The sequence below is a fragment of the Lactuca sativa genome, chromosome 4 (genome assembly GCF_002870075.4).
Source record: "Lactuca sativa cultivar Salinas chromosome 4, Lsat_Salinas_v11, whole genome shotgun sequence".
In the NCBI taxonomy this organism is placed as follows: domain Eukaryota; kingdom Viridiplantae; phylum Streptophyta; class Magnoliopsida; order Asterales; family Asteraceae; genus Lactuca; species Lactuca sativa.
In genome coordinates this window covers 114,121,640-114,145,832 of record NC_056626.2, presented here as the reverse complement: position 1 = coordinate 114,145,832, position 24,193 = coordinate 114,121,640, and the positions used below count along the sequence as shown (strand labels likewise).

The 24,193-nt window shown below is 31.9% G+C and overlaps 1 protein-coding gene and 1 non-coding gene across 2 annotated transcripts; both read right to left on the bottom strand.

Moving 5' to 3' along the window:
- Window positions 1-362: 362 nt before the first annotated feature.
- On the bottom strand, window positions 363-469 carry LOC111902181 (small nucleolar RNA R71). The gene has a single exon (XR_002853701.1). It is a non-coding gene; the product is annotated as a small nucleolar RNA R71 (small nucleolar RNA).
- A 22,413-nt stretch (window positions 470-22,882) lies between these two features.
- Window positions 22,883-23,509, bottom strand: LOC111902171 (protein FAR1-RELATED SEQUENCE 5-like). Its single transcript, XM_023898033.1, has one exon. The coding sequence runs from the start codon at window positions 23,507-23,509 to the stop codon at window positions 22,883-22,885; it is 627 nt and encodes a 208-aa protein (XP_023753801.1).
- Between the last annotated feature and the right edge of the window lie 684 nt (window positions 23,510-24,193).

The following is a 24,193-nucleotide window of genomic DNA, read 5'->3' as shown; positions in this document are numbered from 1 at the left end:
CGATGGAGGCATACAAGAAAAGGAAACGAGAGGACACCGGTCCAGGACTTGTGCAACTCGCAATTCACGTTACTGCTACCTTCGAGCTTAAGGGACACATCCTTTCCACACTAAAGGATATTCCATTTTCTGAAAAAGATCATGAAGATACATACAAGCCCCTCGATGAAGTTAATAACATTGCTGACTATTTCAACATTCCTAATGTACCACGAGAGACAATCTTGTTAAGAATGCTTCCGGTTACTTTTAAAGGAGCAAAAAAATATTGGTTGAAGGCACTTTCACCAGGTTCAATCACCACTTGGGCAGAGATGCATGAAGAGTTCCTCCAACACTTTTGCCCACCATCAAAAGTTTCTAAACTCATAAAGGCCATAGCAAATTTCGAGCAACAAGTGGGGGAGTCGTTGTATGAGGCTTGGGAGCGATACAAAGGGTTAATAAGAAATTGTCCCCAAAATGATCTAAACGAGCAACAAGAAGTCTCGATATTCTATGATGGGGTGAACATCACGACAAGCCAGCTCCTTGATTCTCAAGGACCTTTAACAAAGAAGAATCCCACTTAAGTTAAAGAACTAATGGAAGAATTTTCAAAGCATTCATGGGAATATCACAAACCTCGTAATGATGGAGCTAGGGGGATCGTGAATGGTGCTTCGGAATATATGGCGGCGATTTTGGAAATGTTGAGTAGCATGGATAGAAGAATGACTAAGATGGACCAATCCATACACACAATACATAGGTTGTGAAAATTGCGATGGGCCATATTTGACAAAAGATTGCCATTTGGACGGAAATGGGAATAGGAAAGCTCAAGATTACTACTCAAGTGCAGACCGCTATGATGAAGATTGGAAGAAGCCAAAGAAGGAATAGTTGCCATATGATGAGTATAAAAAGCAAAAAGAAGAGAAATATAGGTAAATTGGTTGGGGCTTTAACCAAAAGGAGCAAACACCACCCGAGAAAAAGGTGGACTTGGAGTCAATGCTTCATAGATTCATGAAAGCGTCTGAAAATGTCACGATGCAATTGAAGCTACCATTAGAAATCATCAAGCATCCATCAAAAATATTGAATTGAAGCTCAGCTCAAGCAATTAACCACATTGGTTAACGAACGATTACCTACTAAAAATCCTGATAATAAACTGCAACCACATGTCATGGCCATCACTACTGAAGAAGACACTATTTGTGAGTTCTTGGAGCCCATGGAAGAAGAGACAAAGCAGCCCGAACCACATAAAAAGCGAACAAAAATCAACGAAAAAAAACGTTGCTGAAATACCGTCATCACGATGTGAGAATTCAATCCTCACGACATGGTCTCTGTCTGGGTAGAAAATTTTTTCTGGTGCTCAAGCTTATCAACCTCCTTTACCGTTTCCTTCTTAAGCCAGAGTTCACCCATTAGAACAATAGCATATCAAGTTTATGAATAAAGTTAAGGGAATTTTGATCAATACTCCTTTTATTGAATCCTTAGCAAAAGTACCAGAATATGCCAAATTTCTTCAAGATTTACTCGAAACTCGCCAACAACTAGAGAAGACCTCCAAGGTAGTACTTAATGAGCAAAGTTCCATGGTCATTATGGAGGGGATACCAAGGAAGATTGGAGATCCTATACGCCTTACAATTCCATGTGAATTCGGAAATAACATGAAGACATATGCGTTAGCCGATTCTGGAGCGAGTATAAATTTGATGCCATATTAATTTTACCAAAAGCTCAACCTTCCAGAATTGAAGGCTACTAAAATGACAATTCATATGGCCAATGTTCAGTGACTCATCCTTGAGGCATAATTGAGGACACTTTGTTAAAAATTGGAATTGTTTTTCCACTCGATTTTGTGGTGCTAGCTATGAAGGAGGATAAAGATATCCCAATTATCCTTGGACGCCCTTTACTTAATACCGCGCGAGCCTTGGTGGATATTCGTGAGTCAAAGCTTACCTTACGAGTGGGTAATGATGAAATGAATTTTGGAGTGGAAGACGGATTCAAGAAGGATTGTGCTCAAAATGGAGTATTCTTTATGGATGAAGAAAACGAGCTTGAGGAGTTAGAGAAATTGATGGAAGAAAAAATTGAAACAAGAGAACAAGTCAAGCGTACTAAGCCTAGAGCTTGAATTCTAATGTTCTTTGAGGTCTTTGCTTTTAAAACTACAAAAGTCTCTAGTGAGTGAAGAAAGTGAAGAAAGTGAAGAAAGTTTGGTATCAAGTGATGAAGAAGAAGAAATTAAACAAGACTTGAGAAATCCAATTTTGTATAAGGAGGATGTTGAAGCTAGGGAGCTACAAAAAGAAAAAGGAGAACTTGAACTTGTTGTGAAGAAAAAAGGGGTGAAACGAAAGCTTGAGGAAGGCGATTCTAAAATGATAAAAGGAAAATTCTAAGAAAAAGTATTTAAGAAGGGTGCAAGAGTACAAGAAAAGGTGGAGAGAACAGAAGGTGCATATGGAGATCGTACCTCCAACCAATACCGTGTAGGGCATACGGAGTTCGGCTTATGACTCCATAAAAAAGAAGCGCTTCTCGGGAGGCAACCCGAGCTCGGTTTGCATTTTCTTTTCTTTTCTTCTTTTATTTGTTTTGAATTTTTAGGATAAATTTTCTCGGTCACTCTCCATATATTTTCAAAATCAAGTGTGGGATTCATATCATAAAGAAAAAATATTTTTATGAACAACATTTAAAAAAAACATATAATAATGATGTCATAAATTAAATAACAGGAAAAGACTAGTTTCTATATGGATCATTTAGACTAAACAACCCAGCCAAATATAGCCCAACATGCAACAACCCATAGAATTCGACAAAGTCAAGTCCACGATGTGAGACCAAGCCCACGATGTGGAGCAGTCAAAGTCACGGACGTATGTTCAGAACACCGGTCGCTTTCGTTTAAACATATTCTTTTCCAACATTACAACTTGAAGTTGCTTTTGGTCCCCCACACTTTTATTCCAGCCACAATCTTGTTTTTCCTACTTCTCCATTACGTTAATATAATCAAAGGTATGTGTTTTTAAGTTCCTTAACCTTTAATTTCCTTAGATTTTTAGTAATTAGAAGTTAGGGTTTGTTCTTGAAGCAAAATTTCAAAATTGGGTCGATTTTTCAAGGAATCATTGATGCATGCATGTTTTAAATCCTTATAATAGCAGCCTAAACAAACCGGAAACATGGATTTGAGTTAGATTTGCCTTGAAAATGACCGATGAACAGATTGAAGTCGCATCGATTTCATGAAACGGTCTTCAAAACCACGACATGAAATCTGGGTTTCCAGTTTCCTGTTTTGTCTTAATTGCTTAATCTGTTTTGTATTGTTGGTTTTGCTTGCTGTTATTTCTTCTTTAGGTTCCATGAGACCGAGGCGTGCATTTCCTGATGAACAAGAACATATTGATGCTCATAGTGTACATCCAGTATATTGATTCCCACAAAATATTTCACAATCCATGCTAAAAAATTATTCAAATAAACTGGGATGGTTATATAATCATGAGTACGTGTTAGCACCCGTGATTGATTGGTCTTGGCTGACTGGGGTTGGTATGGTGACTTAATTGGAGTGATATTGGTCAAATCTATATGTAGGAGACGAGTTCACTTTCCAATGCAATGGGTGGCGTAATCTATTTTCCATTCAAGAACAGGTTTATAAAGAGTTATCCGTTGAGTTCTTTGCCACAATTAGTTTTGAAGAACGGAAGACCGACCCAACGTTCAACCGAGCCCTTGCATTTAGATTGGAAGGTGTTTATCGAGAATGTAGTCTGCTTGAGTTTGCTTGGCGAATGGGGTTGTACATAGAAGCAGAAACACAATCACCACATTTCATCTCAATTTTATAGGGTTTTGTTCAAGACTTCACTACGGTATTGGTTGATTTGCAATTTTGGAGATCCATTTCCAATCATGATTATAGTTCGTGGAAAGCTTGCAAAGGACAGATTCAGTCACACATCCATCAGTTCTTGCATCGCTTGATCACCTTCACCATAAATCACAAACATCACGGTGACAAGGTGCCTTCCTAGAATCTTTTCTATCTTTGGAGCATCATCACGTCGTAAGTCTTTTGTGATCTTCCTTATATGCTAGTGAGATTTTTGGGGACGAAGGTTGTAAATTCGCAGCCTGGTAGTCCTGTTAATAGTGGACATTTGGTTACACGAATCACTCGTTCACATGGAATTTTGATTCCTCACTTTGTTCAGAATTTGACACGTTTCAAGGACTTCGGTTTGACGACTCAATCTTTGAGTCTTATGCGAGTTGTGGTAAATGTAGGTGGGGGATATGTCATATCCCCGGAAGATGGTGAAGAGCAAATTGGTCAACCATAGGAGCAACCGAAGCAAAGAGGAAGGAAGAACGTAAGAGCACATGGAGATTAGGGTATGCCACAACAACCACCTCAACAATTCGAGGATGGAGTACCAACCGACTTGTTCCAAAGTCGGGTTGGTACATATTTGGATAATCTATGTGGCGGTATCAATTATCATAATCAAGCAATCGATGTTTTATTTTCGCACCTTAAGGTTGAGAGACCACCTACCATGCCACCTCATTATCCTTATATTCCGACATGGGAGGAGCTATGGTCGAGACAGGGAGATGATCGGTCTATATTTATAACACAATAAATTGTACTAAATATGTTGAATTAATATATGATTGCCCAAGAATGACACTACTTTGATGAGTTGTTGAAATTTATATGCAGGTCATTATATACGAATAAAATTGGGTGGAACTGCAAGAAAAATGAGCAAAATGAAGTTAACAAGTGTGGGAGAAGAATTGCTAAAGGAATGAAGAAAAATGGTGCTGAGAAATTTGACCACTCTTCAATATTTTTGTCATATCTCAAGATATAGAGCTTCGATTGACATGAATGAAGAAGTTATGGAAAATAGATAAAATTTCCTACAACTTTCATGTTTTGCGTTTTTACTGATTCTACCGTTTTCATCACCAAAAAGGAGCGACAAAGATGAAGGATGTCCTAGAACGCGTCTAAGACGCCCCCTAGGACGCCTACCCATTTTAGGCCATTTTCAAGTGCAAATCAAGGACGGAAGAAGACATGTAAAACGTCCTGAAGGATGCCCGGGCGTCCTATATGATGTCTAAGACACCCTCTATGACGTCGATGCGGAAAATAGCTCCGAAAATAAGTTTTTCAGTACCTATTAAAAGATTTAACCCTAATCAAAATTGGACTTCTACCCTGCGATTTTACACAGTTTTGGAGGGTTCCAAACATATTAAAACCTTCTCCAAACGTGTTTCTGGTCATCCATTTCCGAATCCGAGGCTACAAATCACCAAGTTCATCATCATTCAACAATTGAAGTCGTTCAACCAGTGGATCTTCATCAAACTCCAGATTTTGTTACTTCTTCTCCAAGGTTTCATCGTTCCATGATTGATTGATCATTAGATTTTTTTAGTTCTATGATTTCAAGTTGATTTATGCATTTTATTATGAATTACATTGTTTTTATTCAATTTTTGTGTTTTGTGAATTCTATGGAAGGCTAAACCGCCTAGGTTACTTCCGGGAATGTTTAGGATGATTTGATGAACGTGTTTTGATTACTACTTCTATTCCAATCAACTTTGGTTATTATATGTTCTTAAAGTTATGATTTTGATTAATGATAATTGAAGTTGGGTATTATTCATGTGTTTGATTTTACAATTAAGATAGTATATTGTCAAACTCACTAATCGTGCAGAGTTCATATCGTTTAGGAACTAAGATGATCGGTTGAATCAACATGCACTATTCCAAACTTGTGATTTTAAATGCTAAACATTGTAAGGTAACCATTAGACACAATATTGCTAAACCACTCATTGGTCCTAATCCAATTAGAAATAGGGAGTAAGACAATTAGTAGGAATAAGATATTGTGTGCCCAATGTTATTTATTGCATATTAATTGACCTTAGTTATGTTTTCATAATTAATTGGAATTTAAAGGAAGATAAACACGTGACTCTTAATCATCCGACACTGAAACATAAGTAACCTTATTTTTTCGTTGGTAATCCTTTGGAATATAAAGTTTCTAGTTTTTAGTTAAATCTTAGCTTAAATATTTTTTCGTGACAGTTGCAAGTACTCGTTCTTTCTTTTTGACTATTTTAACGCAAAGTTTGACCACAATCTCCTCGTGGATTCGACCCTTACTTACCCTAGCTATCTAGTGCGTGTGAGGTTTATTTTTGACAGAGATAACGACCTCGATCAGGAGATTGCGCAGGGACGAGTGGAGCTAGAAACGATGGAGATGATGATTATTGATTTTTATCCTTTTTATTTTTGTTTCTAGTTATTTTTGTTTTCTTCGTTTATTTTGGTGTGTTTTTAGTTTGGCATGATTTAAAGACATGTAACGAATGTTTAATGATTTTTTTATATTTTTCCACTAATGGTTGTTTTGTTGCAGATTTATTAGAGTATTGATAGAGAAAAGAAAAAATGAGAAAAAAGAGAAATCGAGAGAAGTCGTGTGTTTTAGAGTTACGAGTCGAAGCCCATAATTTTTAATAAGTGTGGGGTGAATTTCGTGTGCTAAAAGAGATTAGAGAAACAGAGGGTCCAAAAACATAAGGGTCTTTGAAGAGTCTTAATCCATTAAGAAGTTCCATTGAATCAAACTAGAATAAGTGGAATTTTTACGAAGCTGCATTTTGTTGCACCCAGTTTTCATGACGTGACCACTATTATCACGTCGTGAAGTCGATGATTTCACGTTTTCCAGAATCGATCTAAACCATAATCATTTTGTGAGCTTCTCTTATCATGTTGTGAGTGGTTAAATATAACATTTTACTCTACCCTTTCTTACAAAGTGGCGTATGCTTAATGTTTTGCTTTGAAGATTTTATGCACCACACTTTTTGAAGAAGCAAGTTTCTGATTCACATCTTTCACGCACATTCACATGTATCAATGAAGTCCAAGTTCCAGTACATATTCAAGGTGTTCAAGTTTTCCACATGCGGTTAGAATTCGATCTCGCCACTACTACCCCAGGGGAGTATGTTCCTTTTTCTCCTTTTTATTCTTATTTTTATAGTTTTATGCATATAATGAGGGCATTGTATGAAATAAGTGTGGGGTAAGGGTTGAAAAAGGAATTTAACTTAAAAAATGATAGAAATTTAAAAAATTTAAAAAGTTAAAAATTGATTTGAATTAATAATCTTAAAATTAAATCTAGTGATGATTAAAAACTTAAATTACTAGTGTTGTGTGGGATGATCCAAGGCGAGCTCAAATGTTTACTTGAGCCAACATATGTTATAGTATATTTGTGGCTTCCCAAGTTTTATTGAAAAATCCTGCGATATGAAAGATAATCTAGTAGTTTATATGGCATAATAAGTTTTGCAGCGTGTACTAAAATATATCCAGGAGAGTTTATAAAGTCATTTCACTTAGACTAACACCTCTAATCAATAAAGGTTGAAGTTAAGCACCATTGCTTAAGCATGTATGATTTGAGCAGAAAAAGTGAGTTATATATAATATATATATATATATATATATATATATATATATATATATATATATATATATATATATATATATATATATATATATATATAAAAGAGAAATTGCAAAAGTTGTAAGAGTTTTGGAACTAGTATGAAGATCAAAATTCTAAAGAATCAAAAATTGAAGATACCAAAAATCAAACAAGAATGTGTTAAATTCAAAGAAATCGAGAATACAATATCAAAGAAGAGATGAATTCGAAGAGCTCCATTACGGAATCAAAATTGTAGTTCTTTCTAGATTATGTATGCTTGGGTAGGTTAACCAAAAATACCTTGAGGTTAAAAATGATTTTTGAGGATGGATTCGGAGGGTTACAAAAATAAGTGTCGTATAAACTAAAGGGTGAAGGTTCATAAGGATTGTGAGTATTTATAATTGGGAAGTTTTTAGGAACCTTAGACACAAATATTAGCATTAAGGTATTGGTATAATGGTTGAGTTAAAAATGGATTGTCTTATGTGATGTTGGTGATGAAAGTTTAACTTAAAATAATTTAGTTTTGCTTGGGGGCAAGCAAAAGATAAGTGTGAGGTATTTTGATATTGTCTTATTTATACACATTTTTAGGAAATATTTTAATACATTTTAAGTAATATTTTGGTTAATTGCAAAGATATGTGATACTTATTAAATTAAATTGTATTTTGCAGCCAATAAAGACACTCATGAAGAATATGGACCAGAAATGACAAGGATAGGAACTCTGGAGGATTGAAGCTTAAAAGAAAAAAATTTGGCAGAAAAACCGATATGACGACGTGACAACTCAAGGTCACAACATGATGTGTGAAATTCTAAAAGATTACTACGCGGGAAGTCAGAATCCTTGCTCGATACGGATAGACACCCAGTTCACGACGTGAGACCCTATCTCACGACGTGAACTGCGTATTTTCCAAAACTATATAAAGCCTTTTGCGTTATCGATTGAGAGAGCTTTTTGGAAGAAAAATAGTCTTAGATATTCAATTTTAGAGGTCAGAGAAGTGCACGAAACATACCTTTGAAGCAGAAATTGCTTGGAGATTAAGAAATTGAAGAACAAATCATCACATCGGTTTGATTTACTTTAGTCATGTCAATTTCTTTTGAAGTTGTGTTTTTTCTTTTTAGCCATGAGTAGCTAGACTCGTTTGCTTTCGTTTAGCTAGATGAAACCTTGAATCTATGGCTTAGTTTATTAATTTATGGATTTTATAAGTTGGTTGTGTGCTTGTCTTTGATTATCATTACCTAGCATGTTAAAGTTTGTGACTTTGTTGGTTTAATTCAAGTTAAGTGTAGCTTAGTGACCATTAAATTACATGAACTTGTTTACCAAGTGATTTAGTGACTATTAAATTTCTAAAGCTAGGATTGACCACATATTAGATAAGTAATAAAGGTAACAAATTTAGTTGTGCTGGAGAACATATTTGTGACCATAATTGTGTTTGCTTAAAAAAATCTTACATAGCCCATCTATAATTAATAACTAGTTCTGTGTTTACTTGTGTATAACCATACATGATAATACATGAATTAGTGAAAATATTAGTAAATTTGGACTCAAATTACAAATTACATAATTGATAGTGTCATATTTATACACATTTCTAGGCAGTATTTTAATACATTTTAAGCTATAATTTGGTTAATTGTGAAAGATCTAGTATGCTCAAGACTCATATTAAAGTGATATTGCTAATTAGCATATGATACAAATGAGTCACACTAACAATAACTTGATATACTTGATTATTTATTAGAAATTGATTTTAATAAATATTCAATAAACTCTTAAATTAAATTGGAAATTATTTATTTCTAGGGAATAATAATTTTCATTAGCAAGTAACATTACATAATTCATATGGTATGAATTAATAAATCGTGTACAACTTTTTTGACTTGTTGAAATTATTTTGTCTTTTACCAAAAAGACAAAGTTTATATTTTATAAACTTTGGGTTTATAAAATTTAAACAATATATTCTCCTTTTTACTAGATATTTTTGAAAATTGGAGAGGGGTGAAGAGGTATGGACTTTCTATTAGTTTATTCAAAAGTTGAAAGCATGGGCTTTTGATTATTTTATTCAAAAGGAAGAGGATGGTCTTTTGAATAGTTTATTCAAAAAGTAGGGTTTTTTACTACGATATATACAAGACTTGAGGCTTGCATTTCACTAGCCCTTTCAAGATTTAAAAACCATAACATGCTCTCTAACATGGGTATTCTCTCTTTTCTTCTCATGTATTGAAGTTTACTTGCATTTCCTTACTCTCTTTGGTTCATATTTTTATATGAACTAAAGCTTAAGGTTCTTAAGAGTTTATGGACTAGCATCTACATCAAGTTGAGTTATTGTTGGTGTCTCAAAGGTTTCATATTCTCCATTAACTTCCAAGCCTCCCCTTGAGGATTCAAAGTCTAGAAAAGTTGTTAAACACTTCTTCCTCGTTGATGTTTGTTTTCTTTCCAAACTTTGCAAGAAGATCCTTGGTGGGTATAAACTTCTTTTATGTTTATTCTAATTTTTTAGTCTTCTGTTGCTAAATCTTATGTTTTTTAAACTAGTTTTTGAATAAAAACCCAACAATTGGTATCAGAGTCACCTTGCAAGTTTGGTTAGATTTTTGATTTTTGGAAATCGTATTTTTAGAGAATATGGATAACTTGGTTTTGTATAAACAACAAGTTCATACATATTTTTTATGAAAACTTTATAATTGTTATTTTATGTGACAAAAATTTTCATGCATCTTTTGTCATTTTAAAATTGTCTTAGAAAAACAAAGGTTGTTTAATGTGTATGCTGATATGTATGATGTGCATAAACTAGCCCATGACCATTGTGTTTGTTGTGTTGGTTGTTTTTATTATAAAAATGGTTGCAATAATTTATTTATTCATATGGAATGTAATAAATCAAGTTTATTAGTTTTCTTGGTTTATTTTTGTAAAATAATAGATTAGTTGTTAGAAATAATTTATTTGTACAAAAATGTAACAAGAAATGAAGTTGAAGCCATTTTTGAAGACCAAAGAGCAAATTTCGTGATTAAGAAAGATGCTGAAAGTTAGTGACAGTTTCTGAGAAGTGTCACTAACGCTGTTTCTTAAGAGTTGTTGGACTTTTAGCGACAGTTGCTGAAATATTGCTTCCAAGAGACTTTTCCAATCTATTGCAAGCAATTGGGTGTTTTCTCAAGTGGGAGCTTCTACAGCAACATTACAAGAATATTTTTTGGTCCCTTAAAATGTCCCTTTAGGAATGAACTTGGCACTTTTGTGTTGGCTCACAAAAATGTCATTAGTTGGTTATGTTTATGCATATATAATTTTATACATGTTTGTGTTGTTTATTATATGCTATTATTATGTGTGGTTGATAAATTAGTTTTTCACATGCTAAATTTTTTTTAGACAAAATAAACATCACATTGAGTTTGGTTTTCAAAATTTTTATCGTGAATATAGGATGTAACAGGTTATTATTTTAAAATAAAATCCGGTTTTATAAAAACGTTAATAACGTCAAATTTTGAAATACTCAATTATAAGCTTTAAAATGGTGATTTTTTGTAACTTATACAAACTCCAAATATACAAGTAATAAAATGAAGCTTTATTAAAGATATAAAAGTTCAAATGCACTCAAACTTAATATCGGTTATTCCAATTGAATCGTGTTAAATTATATAAAAACAAGCTTTTTATATAGAACCTTTAAAAGTAATATTCTTTTAAAAAAAATCAGTACCCTGGTTTATTATATGCATGTAATAACCATGATATCATAAGGTTTTTTTTTTTATTTTTTTTTTATTTTTTATACTAGAATTATAAAACATATAAAAGACCATTTTTACAAACCTCAAATATATGCAATCCATTTTGAAGAACACTTGCACATCTCTTGCATGCACTAGTGGGATAAATGATACCTAACCATTTAGTGTTATCTTTTGATGGTCGGGGTGTCTTCGTGATTTCAATAACCGAGTTATAGGCCGATTAAACATTTTTCCAAATTGTATGATTTCATCGGAAATCTTTTGTGATAAAGGATACCTAAGTAAGAGAGTTCCGAGGCATAGAGAGATCAAACATGTCTAATCAAATTTGTTATTAGCGATCCCATAAATTTAGGAATTATATAGTAAGATATAATTGATAATCGATATCTACCGGGTTGAATTCAAATGGATGGGGTAAAGGATACCTAACCATTTATTTGTTTTGCACCTTGGATCCTAGACTTTGATAATTAATGTTTTTGGAAACTAAAAGGGTATTAATTATTAAAGAGTTTAAATATTGAAAATACTAAATGAATTTTGTTAAAATTTGGTAGTTAAATAATTCCTTCTCATTACCACAAAATTTTCATTTTTGACTTAATAAAATAATAACATTCAATAGATATAACTTCAATGAATATGTTCATGTCTTAAGAGACAATCTCATGAGAGATATGAAATTGTATACACTTAAAAGTCCAATTCTTAAACTATTTGCTTTGAGCAATAAGCCTGAACATGATACCTAGTAAAGGTATCACCGTGATTCTAAAGATGTTTTTAACATCAAACTAGGAGTCATACAAGGCCAAAGAGAGTCACCTTGTGTGATCTAAGAGGCACAAGTTCTATATAAAAAAATATTTTTGACTTAAACTTATTTTAAATGAAACTCATATTTGACATTGTTATCTTTATTATATAAATAAGATTGACACATTCCAACTTCAAGAAAGGGATATTTGAAGGCAAATAATATAGTTTATTTGACATATGTAAATCTTATTTATATATAAAAGATTTCTAATGATATTTTCACTAAATAGTAGAGAAAATAATTATTAAGGAACTATACATTATGGACAACTATAGTAGTTATAAATTATATTTTACATGTTAAAAGATAATTGTGAAATCTTTGTTGAAAGTTTCAAATATAAAGTTGAAATACAAACCAGTAGGAACTATCGAAGGCCTTACTGATAATAAAGGATGAATTAAATCTTACTTGGAGTGATTTACTTTATGATCGGTAGAAATGTCCTTTTTTTTTTATTTCCTTGGGATAATCCCTAGAACACTATCAATTGTACATTGAGTATAAACACCAACTAATTTGTAGATATAAAATTTTCTTCATAAGATTTTGTATGGAAAGGCTCCATCCCTATCTTATTAAATGTTTTATGGATTTAAAGCCTATGTTGAACTAAAGCTTCTAAACCTATAATCTACCAAACATATATTTGTATAATGCTCTAAATGTGGCTTAGATTATTATATTAAAACCCACCAAGAATAAGTTCTTTTATCCCTCTAGTAGTTGAGTTAGCAGAAAGCAAGCTTCTAATGACAAAGCAAGTGAGATGTACATGAAACTTGAAGCAGCTCAAGAACCTTTACCTGGTGTAGTAATAGTTGGCACTAGGTTTAACAAGCGACTACTAAACTTGAATAATAGCCATTGATAAACACAAATTGTTCGCTTTAGTTGTAGAAATCATCTATGACTTGAGAAATATGGAATCTCTCATTGATGAGCTTTTCTTGATGGTTTCTAGCAAATCCATCAAATAACAAGAAGCTATGTCAGATCTTGAATTTGATTAATGAATTAGAATCATGAACATGAGATGAATACATTACATAGAAAGGCTAGAATAGGTAATTCTTCTAGAAAGAATACATTACATGGATGATCATACACATTTTAAGCAAGACTTTTTATAAAATGATTTTCTCATACCCGTGTCATTGACTATGGCCCGTATCATACTCATGACGTTGACTATGATCAAAAAAATTTAAAAGTAGCTATGATTAGATCAAGAAGGATATTGTTTACTATAAATTCATATTCTTAATATGAAATATAGCAAATAGATTTCAAGAAAGACTGCTTTTCTTAATAGGCATCTACTAGAAGATATCTATATTTCTATATAGATTAGCTTGGAGTTTTTCTTAATCCATGTTATCCTAACAAAATGTGTAAAGCTTGAGATCCACCTGCGGATATAAAGCAAAGATCTCAATGTTGCAATCATCGTTTCAATATGAAACCATAAGGTATGTTTTTATATCAAAATGAATAGAACATGTGTGCTTACTATGAACTAGTGGGAGCATAGTGACTTTCCTAATATTGAATGAATAAGGCATACTTAATCATAAGAAATTACACTCTGACCATGTCAGGTTTTTTCACCTTGACTTAGAATGTGTTTCTAAAATGAAAGACTTAGGAAGGATAAGATACATTCTTGGAATGTAAAATCTATAAAGATAGATAAAATGAACATTAAATTTTATATACTTATGCATATACTGACAATATCTTTAAAAAGATCAAGAAGATTCCTTTGAAGGAACCTTAACATTGTCACGTGGCTCTAAGTTTGAGCCAACCTCAAAAGGACCTAGCTCATAGGTTTGAACTAGCTGAAATGATTTATATTCGATTTGCTTGGCAAATGAATCCATCATTTATGATATATTATGCATAATACCTAGTATACAATCATGCTATGAGCATATTATAATACACCAACAAAATACATGGTTTAGTCACTAGATGACTATAGAAACATTGTAAGAGTACATTGGAAGAACTAAGAGAATGTATATGAGACAAATAGTTTAGAACAAAATCTCCATGTAAAGAGCTACATAAGAATGTATATAATTATGAATTATAATTGGATTATGACTTCATTGAGGGATGATGATTAAGTTTAGTTGGAATGAGGTCCAACCAAAACAAAATGACACAATATACTACAAAATAAGAATACAATGTTTTATAAGTTGAAATCAAATATGATTGGGTGAATGGGTTCATTGAAAAACTATGTTGATTTCTGCCATTCAAGGATCACATAGAAATCTTTGTGACGTCGAGAGTATACTTAATCAAGCTAAGAGACTCTATATCACAAAAGAACACCAATCATATACTCCAAGATATTTAATTATACCTAGACTAAAGTCAAATATGGAGATGATAGTATTCGCAGAATTCTTACAAATTAAGTTTAGTCGAACCCATTAAAAAGCATTTCTTCTAAGCTAAGTATGAATGGCCGCACTTCAGCTATAAGACTTTATTATACTAGAAATGGGATTTTGATTTGGATTTAGTATTTGGATATTGGAACATTGTAACAACAACTATTATAAAATGTTTTGATATACTGGGATATGATCATAACATCAATACTTGTTGTGTTCTATATTAACATGTTTAATCCATGAATAGTCTTATTATTCTAAAAGTTCATAGTCGATTATAATTGTGGGAGAAATTATGAAATAAGACTAATATGAATTGGATTGGTTGACTTTCACCGGATGAAGGTAGATAATGGGTTGTAACCAAGTTTCATAGGTACTTGTCAGAGAACTGGTATTGAACTGACATGCATCAAGATCATCTCATGGATCGTTATCATGAATGATACTTGATTAAAAGGTACTATCTTTTTATCCTTAACACCTGAGATACATAGTGGGACTTAAGTATAGGGAGTATTGTGCTTAGATATGGTCAAACGTTGGTCCTTAACCGGGTCGTTATAAAATCCATTTTCAGGTATGGTATGAACTATGCAAGAGGCTTATGTAGTCAAGATGAGATTTGTTCCTCTTATGTGTTGAGAGTTAGACATCTAAGCATAAAAACTTGATATAATTGATTATTTATTATAAATTGATTTTAATAAATATTCAATAAACTCATAAATTAAATTGGAAATTATTTATTTCTAGGAAATAATAATTTTCAGTAGCAAGTAACATTACATAATTCATATGGTATGAATTAATAAGTCATGTACAACTTTTTGGACTAGTTGAAACTCTTTTCTCTTTTATCAAAAACAAAGTTTATAATTGATAAACTTTGAGTTTATAAAATTTAAACAATCTCTTCTCTTTTTTACTAGATATTTTCGAAAATTTGAGAGAGGTGAAGAGGTATGGACTTTCTATTAGTTTATTCAAAAGTTGAAAGCATGGGCTTTTGATTATTTTATTCAAAAGGAAGAGGATAGTCTTTTGAATAGTTTATTCAAAAGGAAGGGGCATGGTCTTTTGAATAGTTTATTAAAAAAGTAGGGTATTTTTACTACTATATATACAAGACTTGAGGCTTGCATTTCACTAGCCCTTTTAAGAGTTAAAAACCATAACATGCTCTCTAACATGGGTTCTCTCTCTTTTCTTCTCATGTATTGAAGTTTACTTGCATTTACTTACTCTCTTTGATTCATATTTTGATATGAACTAAAGCTTAAGGTTCTTAAGAGTTTGTGGACTAGCATCTACAACAAGTTGAGTCATTTTTGGTGTCTCAAAGGTTCCACATTCTCCATCAACTTCCAAGCCTCCCATTGAGGATTCAAAGTCTACAAAGGTTTTTAAACACTTCTTCATCTTTGGTGCTTGTTTTCTATCCAAACTTTGCTAGAAGATCATTGATGGGTATAAACTTCGTTTATGTTTATTCTAATTTTAAAGTAGTCCGTTGCTAAATCTTATGTTTTTTAAACTAGTTTTTTAATAAATACCCAACAAATTGCAAATATATTTGGTACTTATAATTTTTAAATTATATTTTACAGCCAAAAGTAGACATTCTCGAAGAAAATGATTTAAATCGACAAAAATTGGATACATGGAGGACTGGAGCTGAAAAAGATACAAAAAGGATGTTGCGGGATAGCTTGACCCCTCGTCGGTATGTTGACCATATCTCATGACTCGTAACTCCGATTGACGAGATTCAAAATGATTTGAAAACTAAACAAAATTTCGGACAACTTTTGTTTTTGTGACAAATGCTAATTCCCAGTTATCACGACGTGAGGAGTAGAATCTCACGACGTGAGATTGATTCTTCTAGAAGATAGCTACGCGGAATGAAGTTTCCTTGCCGAACACGAATTCTACTGATATCATGATGTGAGAACTTAATCCTCACGACGTGAGACGTAATTTTTGGAAACTATATATATATATATATATATATATATATATATATATATATATATATATATATATATATATATATATATATATCCCTTTGCACATTCGACTTAGAGGGTTGTCTTAGACATATTCTGGAGAGATAACCGAGTTTGGAGGTCAGAAAAGTACGAAAAACATCTTTCGGAGGGAGAGATAGTTGAAGATCGAGAATTTGAAGATTAAAACACTACATTCAGTTTGCATTAATTTAATTATGTCAGTGTCTTTTGAATTTGTTTGTTTGATTTCAGTTATGAGTAGCTAAATTAGTTTACTTTCATTTAGCTAGATGAAACCTTGAATCTATGGTTTACTTTACTATTTATTGGATTTTATAAAGTTGGATTTATGCTTGTGTTTGATTATTGTTACCTAGCATGTTAAAGTTTGTGACTTTGTTGCTTAAATTCAAGTTGAGTGTAGCTTAGTGATCATTAAAGTACATGAACTTGTTTACCTAGTAATTTAGTGACTATTAAATTGCTAGAGCTAGGAGTGACCACATCTAGATCAAGTAATAAAAGTAACAAACTTAGTTGTGCTGGAGAACATAATTGTGACCATAATTGTGTTTGATTAATTGCTTTAGATAAATCTTACATAGCTCAATCACATTTAATAACTAATTCCATGTTTTCTTGTGTATAACCATACATAATAGTACATGAATTGGTGAAAATATTAGTTTAGTGGACAAAAATAGCTAATTACATAATAAATGGTAATCAAATTTATTAATCCATAAATAGTAACTAACCATAGGAAAAATGTGGATTTGGAACTAAACGAAAATGCTTTTAATATATGGATTAAAACCGTTTTTATTTAAGTGCTTAAGTTTTTCTGAACTTGAAAAATCAGAAAAAACCCCTTTTTAAATATTGTTTGCTTTTAGATTAATTTTTAGTAATTATTTTAATATATTGAATCAGTTCCTTGAGTTTGATACCCATGTTACTATACTATACTATATATTGACTAGGTACACTGCCTATATGTGCATTAGTAGACAAGTATTTAGGTTATAAATTTAAAGCTAGATATGTATATTTTTGTACGCATCAATAATAATTGGTAACCAACTTTAATAATCCATAATTAGTAACTAACCATAGGAAAAAGTTAGATTCGAACTAAACAAAAGTGTTTTAGGTATATTGATTAAAACCGTTTTTAATAAGTGATTAAGTTTTTATGAACTTGAAAAATCAGATAAAACCCCTTTTTAATTATTGCTTGATTTTAGATTAATTTGTTAGTAGTTAGGTTAGTAGACTAAATCCGTCCCTGAGTTCGATACCCGACTGTTTATGTTATATTATTTGTGAGTATGTCCACTGCCTTAGTCATAATAGTTAGTTAAATAGTTGGTAAAACTAGTAGGTATAATATTACGTTCATCAGCTTATCATATTTAATTCCTTGTGGAGCTCTAGATGAATTGATTAATATATAACAAAAAAGATGATAAACATGGTCTTTCCCTATTCTTGAATTTAGATGAAAGAGAACAAACAAAATGAGTTCATTTCAGGTTTCATAACCTTCTCATCCTTGGAACAACTGTTGTTGATGAAGTTGGATGTTTACGAGGTGTTGAGTCGAAAGAGGAGTTGGTGGTGTACAACCACGACAAAGCATTTGAAATTAAAAAATGTGATACCATCTTTATATTTCAGCTGGAGAAACAAGAAATGCCCGACTAAGGATATGGTGGTGCTTTGTAGCTGAATAATGGTGATTTGTAGTTGAATAATGCTGGCGGAGTCTCTTCTTCATTCTTCATATTTCCATCAACAACACCTTGTTCATCTTCATCATTTCTCAAAGCAAACTGCTAGAATCAAAAACATAACAGGGTGACGATGGGAGTTTCGTTGAGCAACAGATTAATGTGTTTTAAATTGTGGTGGGGATCAAGTTAGCAGTGGAGGTTAAGTTGCATTATAAGAAGGATTGATGGAGGATAACGAGGTGAAAACTCATGTGAAAGAAATAATGGACAAGAGTAGAGCAATTATGATGGTGAGACTTTTTTTTTGTATGCTTCTGTAGAGGCTCTTATTATATATTTTAATAATAATAATAATTTAAGATTATTAAAAATATAGTATAAAAAACATGTGGAGGCAATGTCAGTGCCATATGGGAAACTACTTGTGACTCAAACATGATATGTCATGCCATGTAAGTGGGTTAACCAGATTACTCGTTCATTTTTTTCAAAAGGACTTAATTGACACAAATTTTACAAATTTAGTGATCTATCGCACAGATAAATAACTTTAGTGACCAATCCGGGACAAAGCCAAAGCTTTGTTGTGATATAGTGTCATTTTCCCAAACCAAAATAGCATCATACAGTTACTCATTACTATATTTGTTACCAAAATACATATTAAATACATTTTATCAAACATTCTTAAAGAGATACTTACAAAATGCATTTATACAAACAAATTCTCACATATAACGAGAGATAATACATGTTTTATTAATATATGAATATAACATGTGACGAAAGGTGACGTAAAAAAATATATTTTAGGTAATAATACTTTATTACTTGTTATAAAATGATATTTAAACTGAAAAAAATTAAGCATACACTTCATTCATAAGCGAAAAACAAATGTACTATAATAAAAAACTGATGCATTTTTTTTCACTTATAAATAACAAGATTTGAAACTATAAAAAACTAAATTTTTTATTTTATCTTAAAACTATATCAATATGAATGTCTCTTTATAGAGAATAAAAAATTATGAATTTTGATATATTTAAAATTAGTTTTTGATAAAAATAGCTCCTTAAAAATAAAAATAAAAAACAAAAAAATTATGTTTTGTATATATTAAGGTAATGATTAACATAGTTGAATGAAAATATTTTTTTGAAAACACATGTGTATACTCTTGCCTATTTCCGCATGTACGACCCAGTGTTATGCAGTAAAATAAATGTACGACTGAGATTGATTCCCCATTTCTCAACATTTTTTGAAAACACATGTGTATACTCTTGCCTAGTAGAATATTAGAATATTTTACATATCTGACAAATCTAGTAGAATACTAGAATATTCTAATATTCTAAAAATCACATTAGAATATTTACAGTGTAAAATTCTATTATAATATTTCATGTATTTAAAAAAAACAGTAATTTTTATTTACTTATTTTTAATTTTTTTTAGGTAAATAAAATAACGAAATAATAATTAAAAAAAGAATTTGGATTTTTCCTTTTGTTTTGCATTTTAAAATTATTTTTATATTGTATCTCACGGTCTCATAAAATTAGTATGGTTTCAAATTAATCCATATGAGAAAAGTGAATATACCCTTAAGGGTATATAACTTAGGTACCCAAAAGATAAAGATAAAAAACTACGTCGTTTTTTCTTTTCATTACCGATTCCTTTTAAAAGAAAAAAAATGCAATTTTCTTAAAAGATCAACTTGCTGCTCCTGCTTGACTGCTTCGTAAGGGAAGGATCTTAATTTCAGATCGAGCTTACTTATTGTTCGATTATCATCAAGAAATAAATGGACTTCGAGAAGCTGAGCTTGGTAAATCGTTCATTGGCACCAGCAAGAGAGGAATCGGGCCATGTCACTCCAGCAAGGTCATCCGAAATGGCATAAGAGTATGCGATTTGAACCATATGGACACCTTTCCTGATAAGCTTGATCTTTTGTTCCAATGGATTTGATTTCACAACTATGGATTATCCTACCAGGTTTGTAAATACACTCTTAATCCAAAATAAATCAATCTCATATTCTATTCTTCTTTCCTTTGTACACTATGTATATAATGACTTAGGTTTCATGAGGGATGTGGAATCAACATCACTACCGAAAATTGTAGGCTAAACTACTGAGTAATTCTCTAACTGCCCACCAGGTGTTCGATTAAATGCATCAGTGAAACGAGCCCCAATTTTTTTTGACTTTGGATTGGCAAAAATTCTTGCAAGTGAGAAAGGGGAAACTAGTAATTAGAATACATGTATATACGTGTAAAGATTTCTACCCAACTCTTTTTTTTGGAAAAAAAAACACAACTTTATGTGTATTGAATATAAACTGTTTTCTTATGTGTAGTGGTTATATGTCTCCAAAATACATAATGAATGGCCATTTTTCTACCAAGTTTGATGTTTACAACTTTGTTCTTTTGGCTTTGGAGATAATAAATGGGAAAAAAATTGGGGATTTCAGCATCCTGATCATAACTTGAGCCTACTAAGTCATGTAAGTTTGATGTTTACAACTTTGGTCTTTTGGCTTTTGCTTATGGACTGAAAGAAGTTCCTTGAAACTGATGAAATGTGATTTGTTTTTACTGTTGTATTTTTGCTTATTTTGTCTTCACAACTACATGAGCTTCAACATGTTTTGAATTCCCATTGTTTATTGAAAAGATTAGAAGGGTATTTATCTCTTTTGCATAGAAATGGCTATTCACTAGCACAAACTTTACTAAAAATATCATACCTTTAATTGTGGGACCCGAAATTCGTATGCAATGCTGCCCTCTTTATTCACAACTGTGTAGATTCTGAGATAGTTTTATGTTGTTAGAACAAGTTAAAAAATAAATGATTAAAAGTGATAGAAATCATTTAAGTTCTGATGTCAAGGGGACAAAAAATGTATCTATTTCCATTTCTGTTTGACAAATTATAAATGCAAAGTTATTCTCATGTGCAGATTATTACCATTGCAAAGATCTTGGGTTGCATGGGAACACAACTGAAGATTGTATTAGATGATGTAATCATGTATTAGTTAGGACATAATTTGTAAAGGTTTTTTGACGAATTGTATATGTTGACAGAAATTGTATAGAAAAGTATTGTTTTTGTTGGATTGAGCTGAAATTGCAACCCAATTTTCTTATTTATTCGAAATAGCAATGTACTTATAAATACTTTCGTTTTTAACCCACAATAATATCATATTTTCGTTTTTAACCCATGCTAGCATCATATTTTCATTTTCACCCACAATAGCATAATAATTTTGTTTTTCAACCACAATAACATCATAATTTTGTTTTTAACCCACAATAGCATCATATTTTTGTTTCTAACCCACAATAGTATCATATTTTTGTTTTTAACCCATAATAGTATCATATATTCGTTTTTTTTACCTACAATAGCATCATAATTTTGCTTTTAACCCACAATACCGTCATAATTTCGTTTTTAACCCACAGTAGCATCATATTCTCGTTTTTCACCCACAATAGCATCATATTTTCCTTTTTCACCCACAATGGCAACCTAATTTCAGTTTTGACACGTATTTTCAATTTTGACCCATTATTGTCACATACTTATAGTTTCTAATCCAAATTGACATCCTACTTTCATTTTGAAACACATAAGAACAACCAAGATGCAATTTTAAACACAAAAATCATAAATAATCAACAAATTTTCATTTAAAAACTATAAATAAAATGTTAAGAAACATAAAACATTTATAGATTATTCATATATTGTTAACCAAAAAAATGTCAAAAATGCCAAGAAGCATATCGAATTTTCCTTTGCTAACAAAAACAACACAACTCATCATTATGTCTCTTCCAACGATTCATCTGCCTGATACATGTAAAAAAAATATTGTTAATATAATTATTAGAGTTCTAAATCATTAAAATTAAATTAAATTAATATTAAAAGTACATTTCTTTTGGAACAACTAGTAACGTAATGACCCAATCCTTGACAGTAAGAGCATGTACGTTTTTTGGGGGCTTCTAAAGAAGACCTAATTCTACTAGCAATTTTAGGACGCCCTTTTATGGTAGTTGGATCAAGAGGATCACGGACAGATAATTGTGGCATCATATCTATTTGCGAAACTCCCATATAAGAACCTTGAGATGCATTCTCCAAAGACATAGATTTCTTTCGATTTGTTTGATCATCCAAAAGACTTATTAATAGCGTATTGAATTTTTGTATCTCTGAAGGGGAGTCTCTAGCTTGTTAAATTAGTTTAGTAAAATTTGAACGGACACACCATAGTGTGTAGGCACTAACTCCATTTTCATTATTCATTTCTCCAAGTCCAATACTAGCACCACCTAGTTTGTACCTAACATTAAGAGTCCATCGTGGTAAAATATAGTGACTCGGGAGTTCTTTAACATGCTTCTTCTTCATCACATATAGGCTATGTTTACATAAAATCCCATTTGTCTCATACTTAGCACAGGAACATGTGACGCTGACTTGATCCAAAGAACGAAAGGTAACAATGCGCTAATATTTTTTTATCAACATCCAATTGCCCAACTCGGTATGTGCTTTCTTCGGTAGTTTTTCCTATAGTCTCATGAGTCAAATTGGTAATAGCTTCAGTCCATTCTTTTTTGAAATTATCAAACATCTTTCTAGTATACCATTGACCTGCTTTTGCTTCAATTGGATGCACTGAAAAAAGAACCGGCCCCGAGTTCATAGTCTTGAAGTCTTCATCTTCTTCGGCAGCCATTCGAGACTCAACTGCTTTGTCGTATTGTACAACAAATTCATTCAACATGGTCCTCGAATTAACAAATCCATCAAAAAATGAATTGATACTTTCACTTCGTCCGGTTGTTGTCATACCAGCAAAGAAAGTATCCTTCAAGAAGGGTTTAGCCCAATGTATACGTTGGTTATACATGTCACTAATCCAACAATTACTTTCCAGTTCATACTTATTACGTATAGCCTCCCATCTTGCTTCAAATTGTTCAATGGTGTCACTATTTACCCATTGTTTGTGTGTTTCTTGAAAATCACTATAACGGGAAACATACGATCGAAGGTGCTCAGTTTCATGCTTCATGATATGCCATGAGCAAAAACGATGTCGAGTATTCGGAAACACTTTTTTATTGCATTTCCCATTGTTTTGCCTTGATCTGTTATAATTGCCTTCGGATACTTATTAAACATACATTTGAGGAAATGTTTAAATAACCATTCAAATGTATCTTCCTTTTCATTTTCAAGCAATGCTCCACCAAAAAGTATAGACTGCCCATGATGATTCACCCCAGTAAAGGGAGCAAAAGGCATCTTGAACTTGTTAGTCATATAAGTGACATCAAACACAACAACATCTATGAATTTTGTATAAGCATCTCTTGATCTACCATCAACCCAAAAGATATTTCTAGGATACCCATCATCAGACAAATCGACGACAAAATACTGGTCACTATCAACTAATGTTTTATCTTGAAAATATTTTATAAGTCCATAGAACTCCTTTCCTTTATGTTGCTTTCGTTGCTCAAATAAGACATCGGCACATTGCTTTGAAGTAACATCAGCTACATTTAAGGTTTTCATTATATTAACAACCTTTTTAATCTGAGAAGGTTTCAACCCTGCTTGACCAAATTGCACCATAAGAGATTTACCTTCTATTGAATGGTGGAAACTGTTATGAGATCGATGTTTCATAACCTTCGTACGTGTCATAGTCAAGTCGTGATTGTGTGTGTCATTAAACGAGTCCACCAAC

Bases quoted from the DNA above. Each gene is read 5' to 3' on its own strand.
- LOC111902171 (XM_023898033.1), bottom strand. From the start codon at position 23,509: ATGAAGCATGAAACTGAGCACCTTCGATCGTATGTTTCCCGTTATAGT.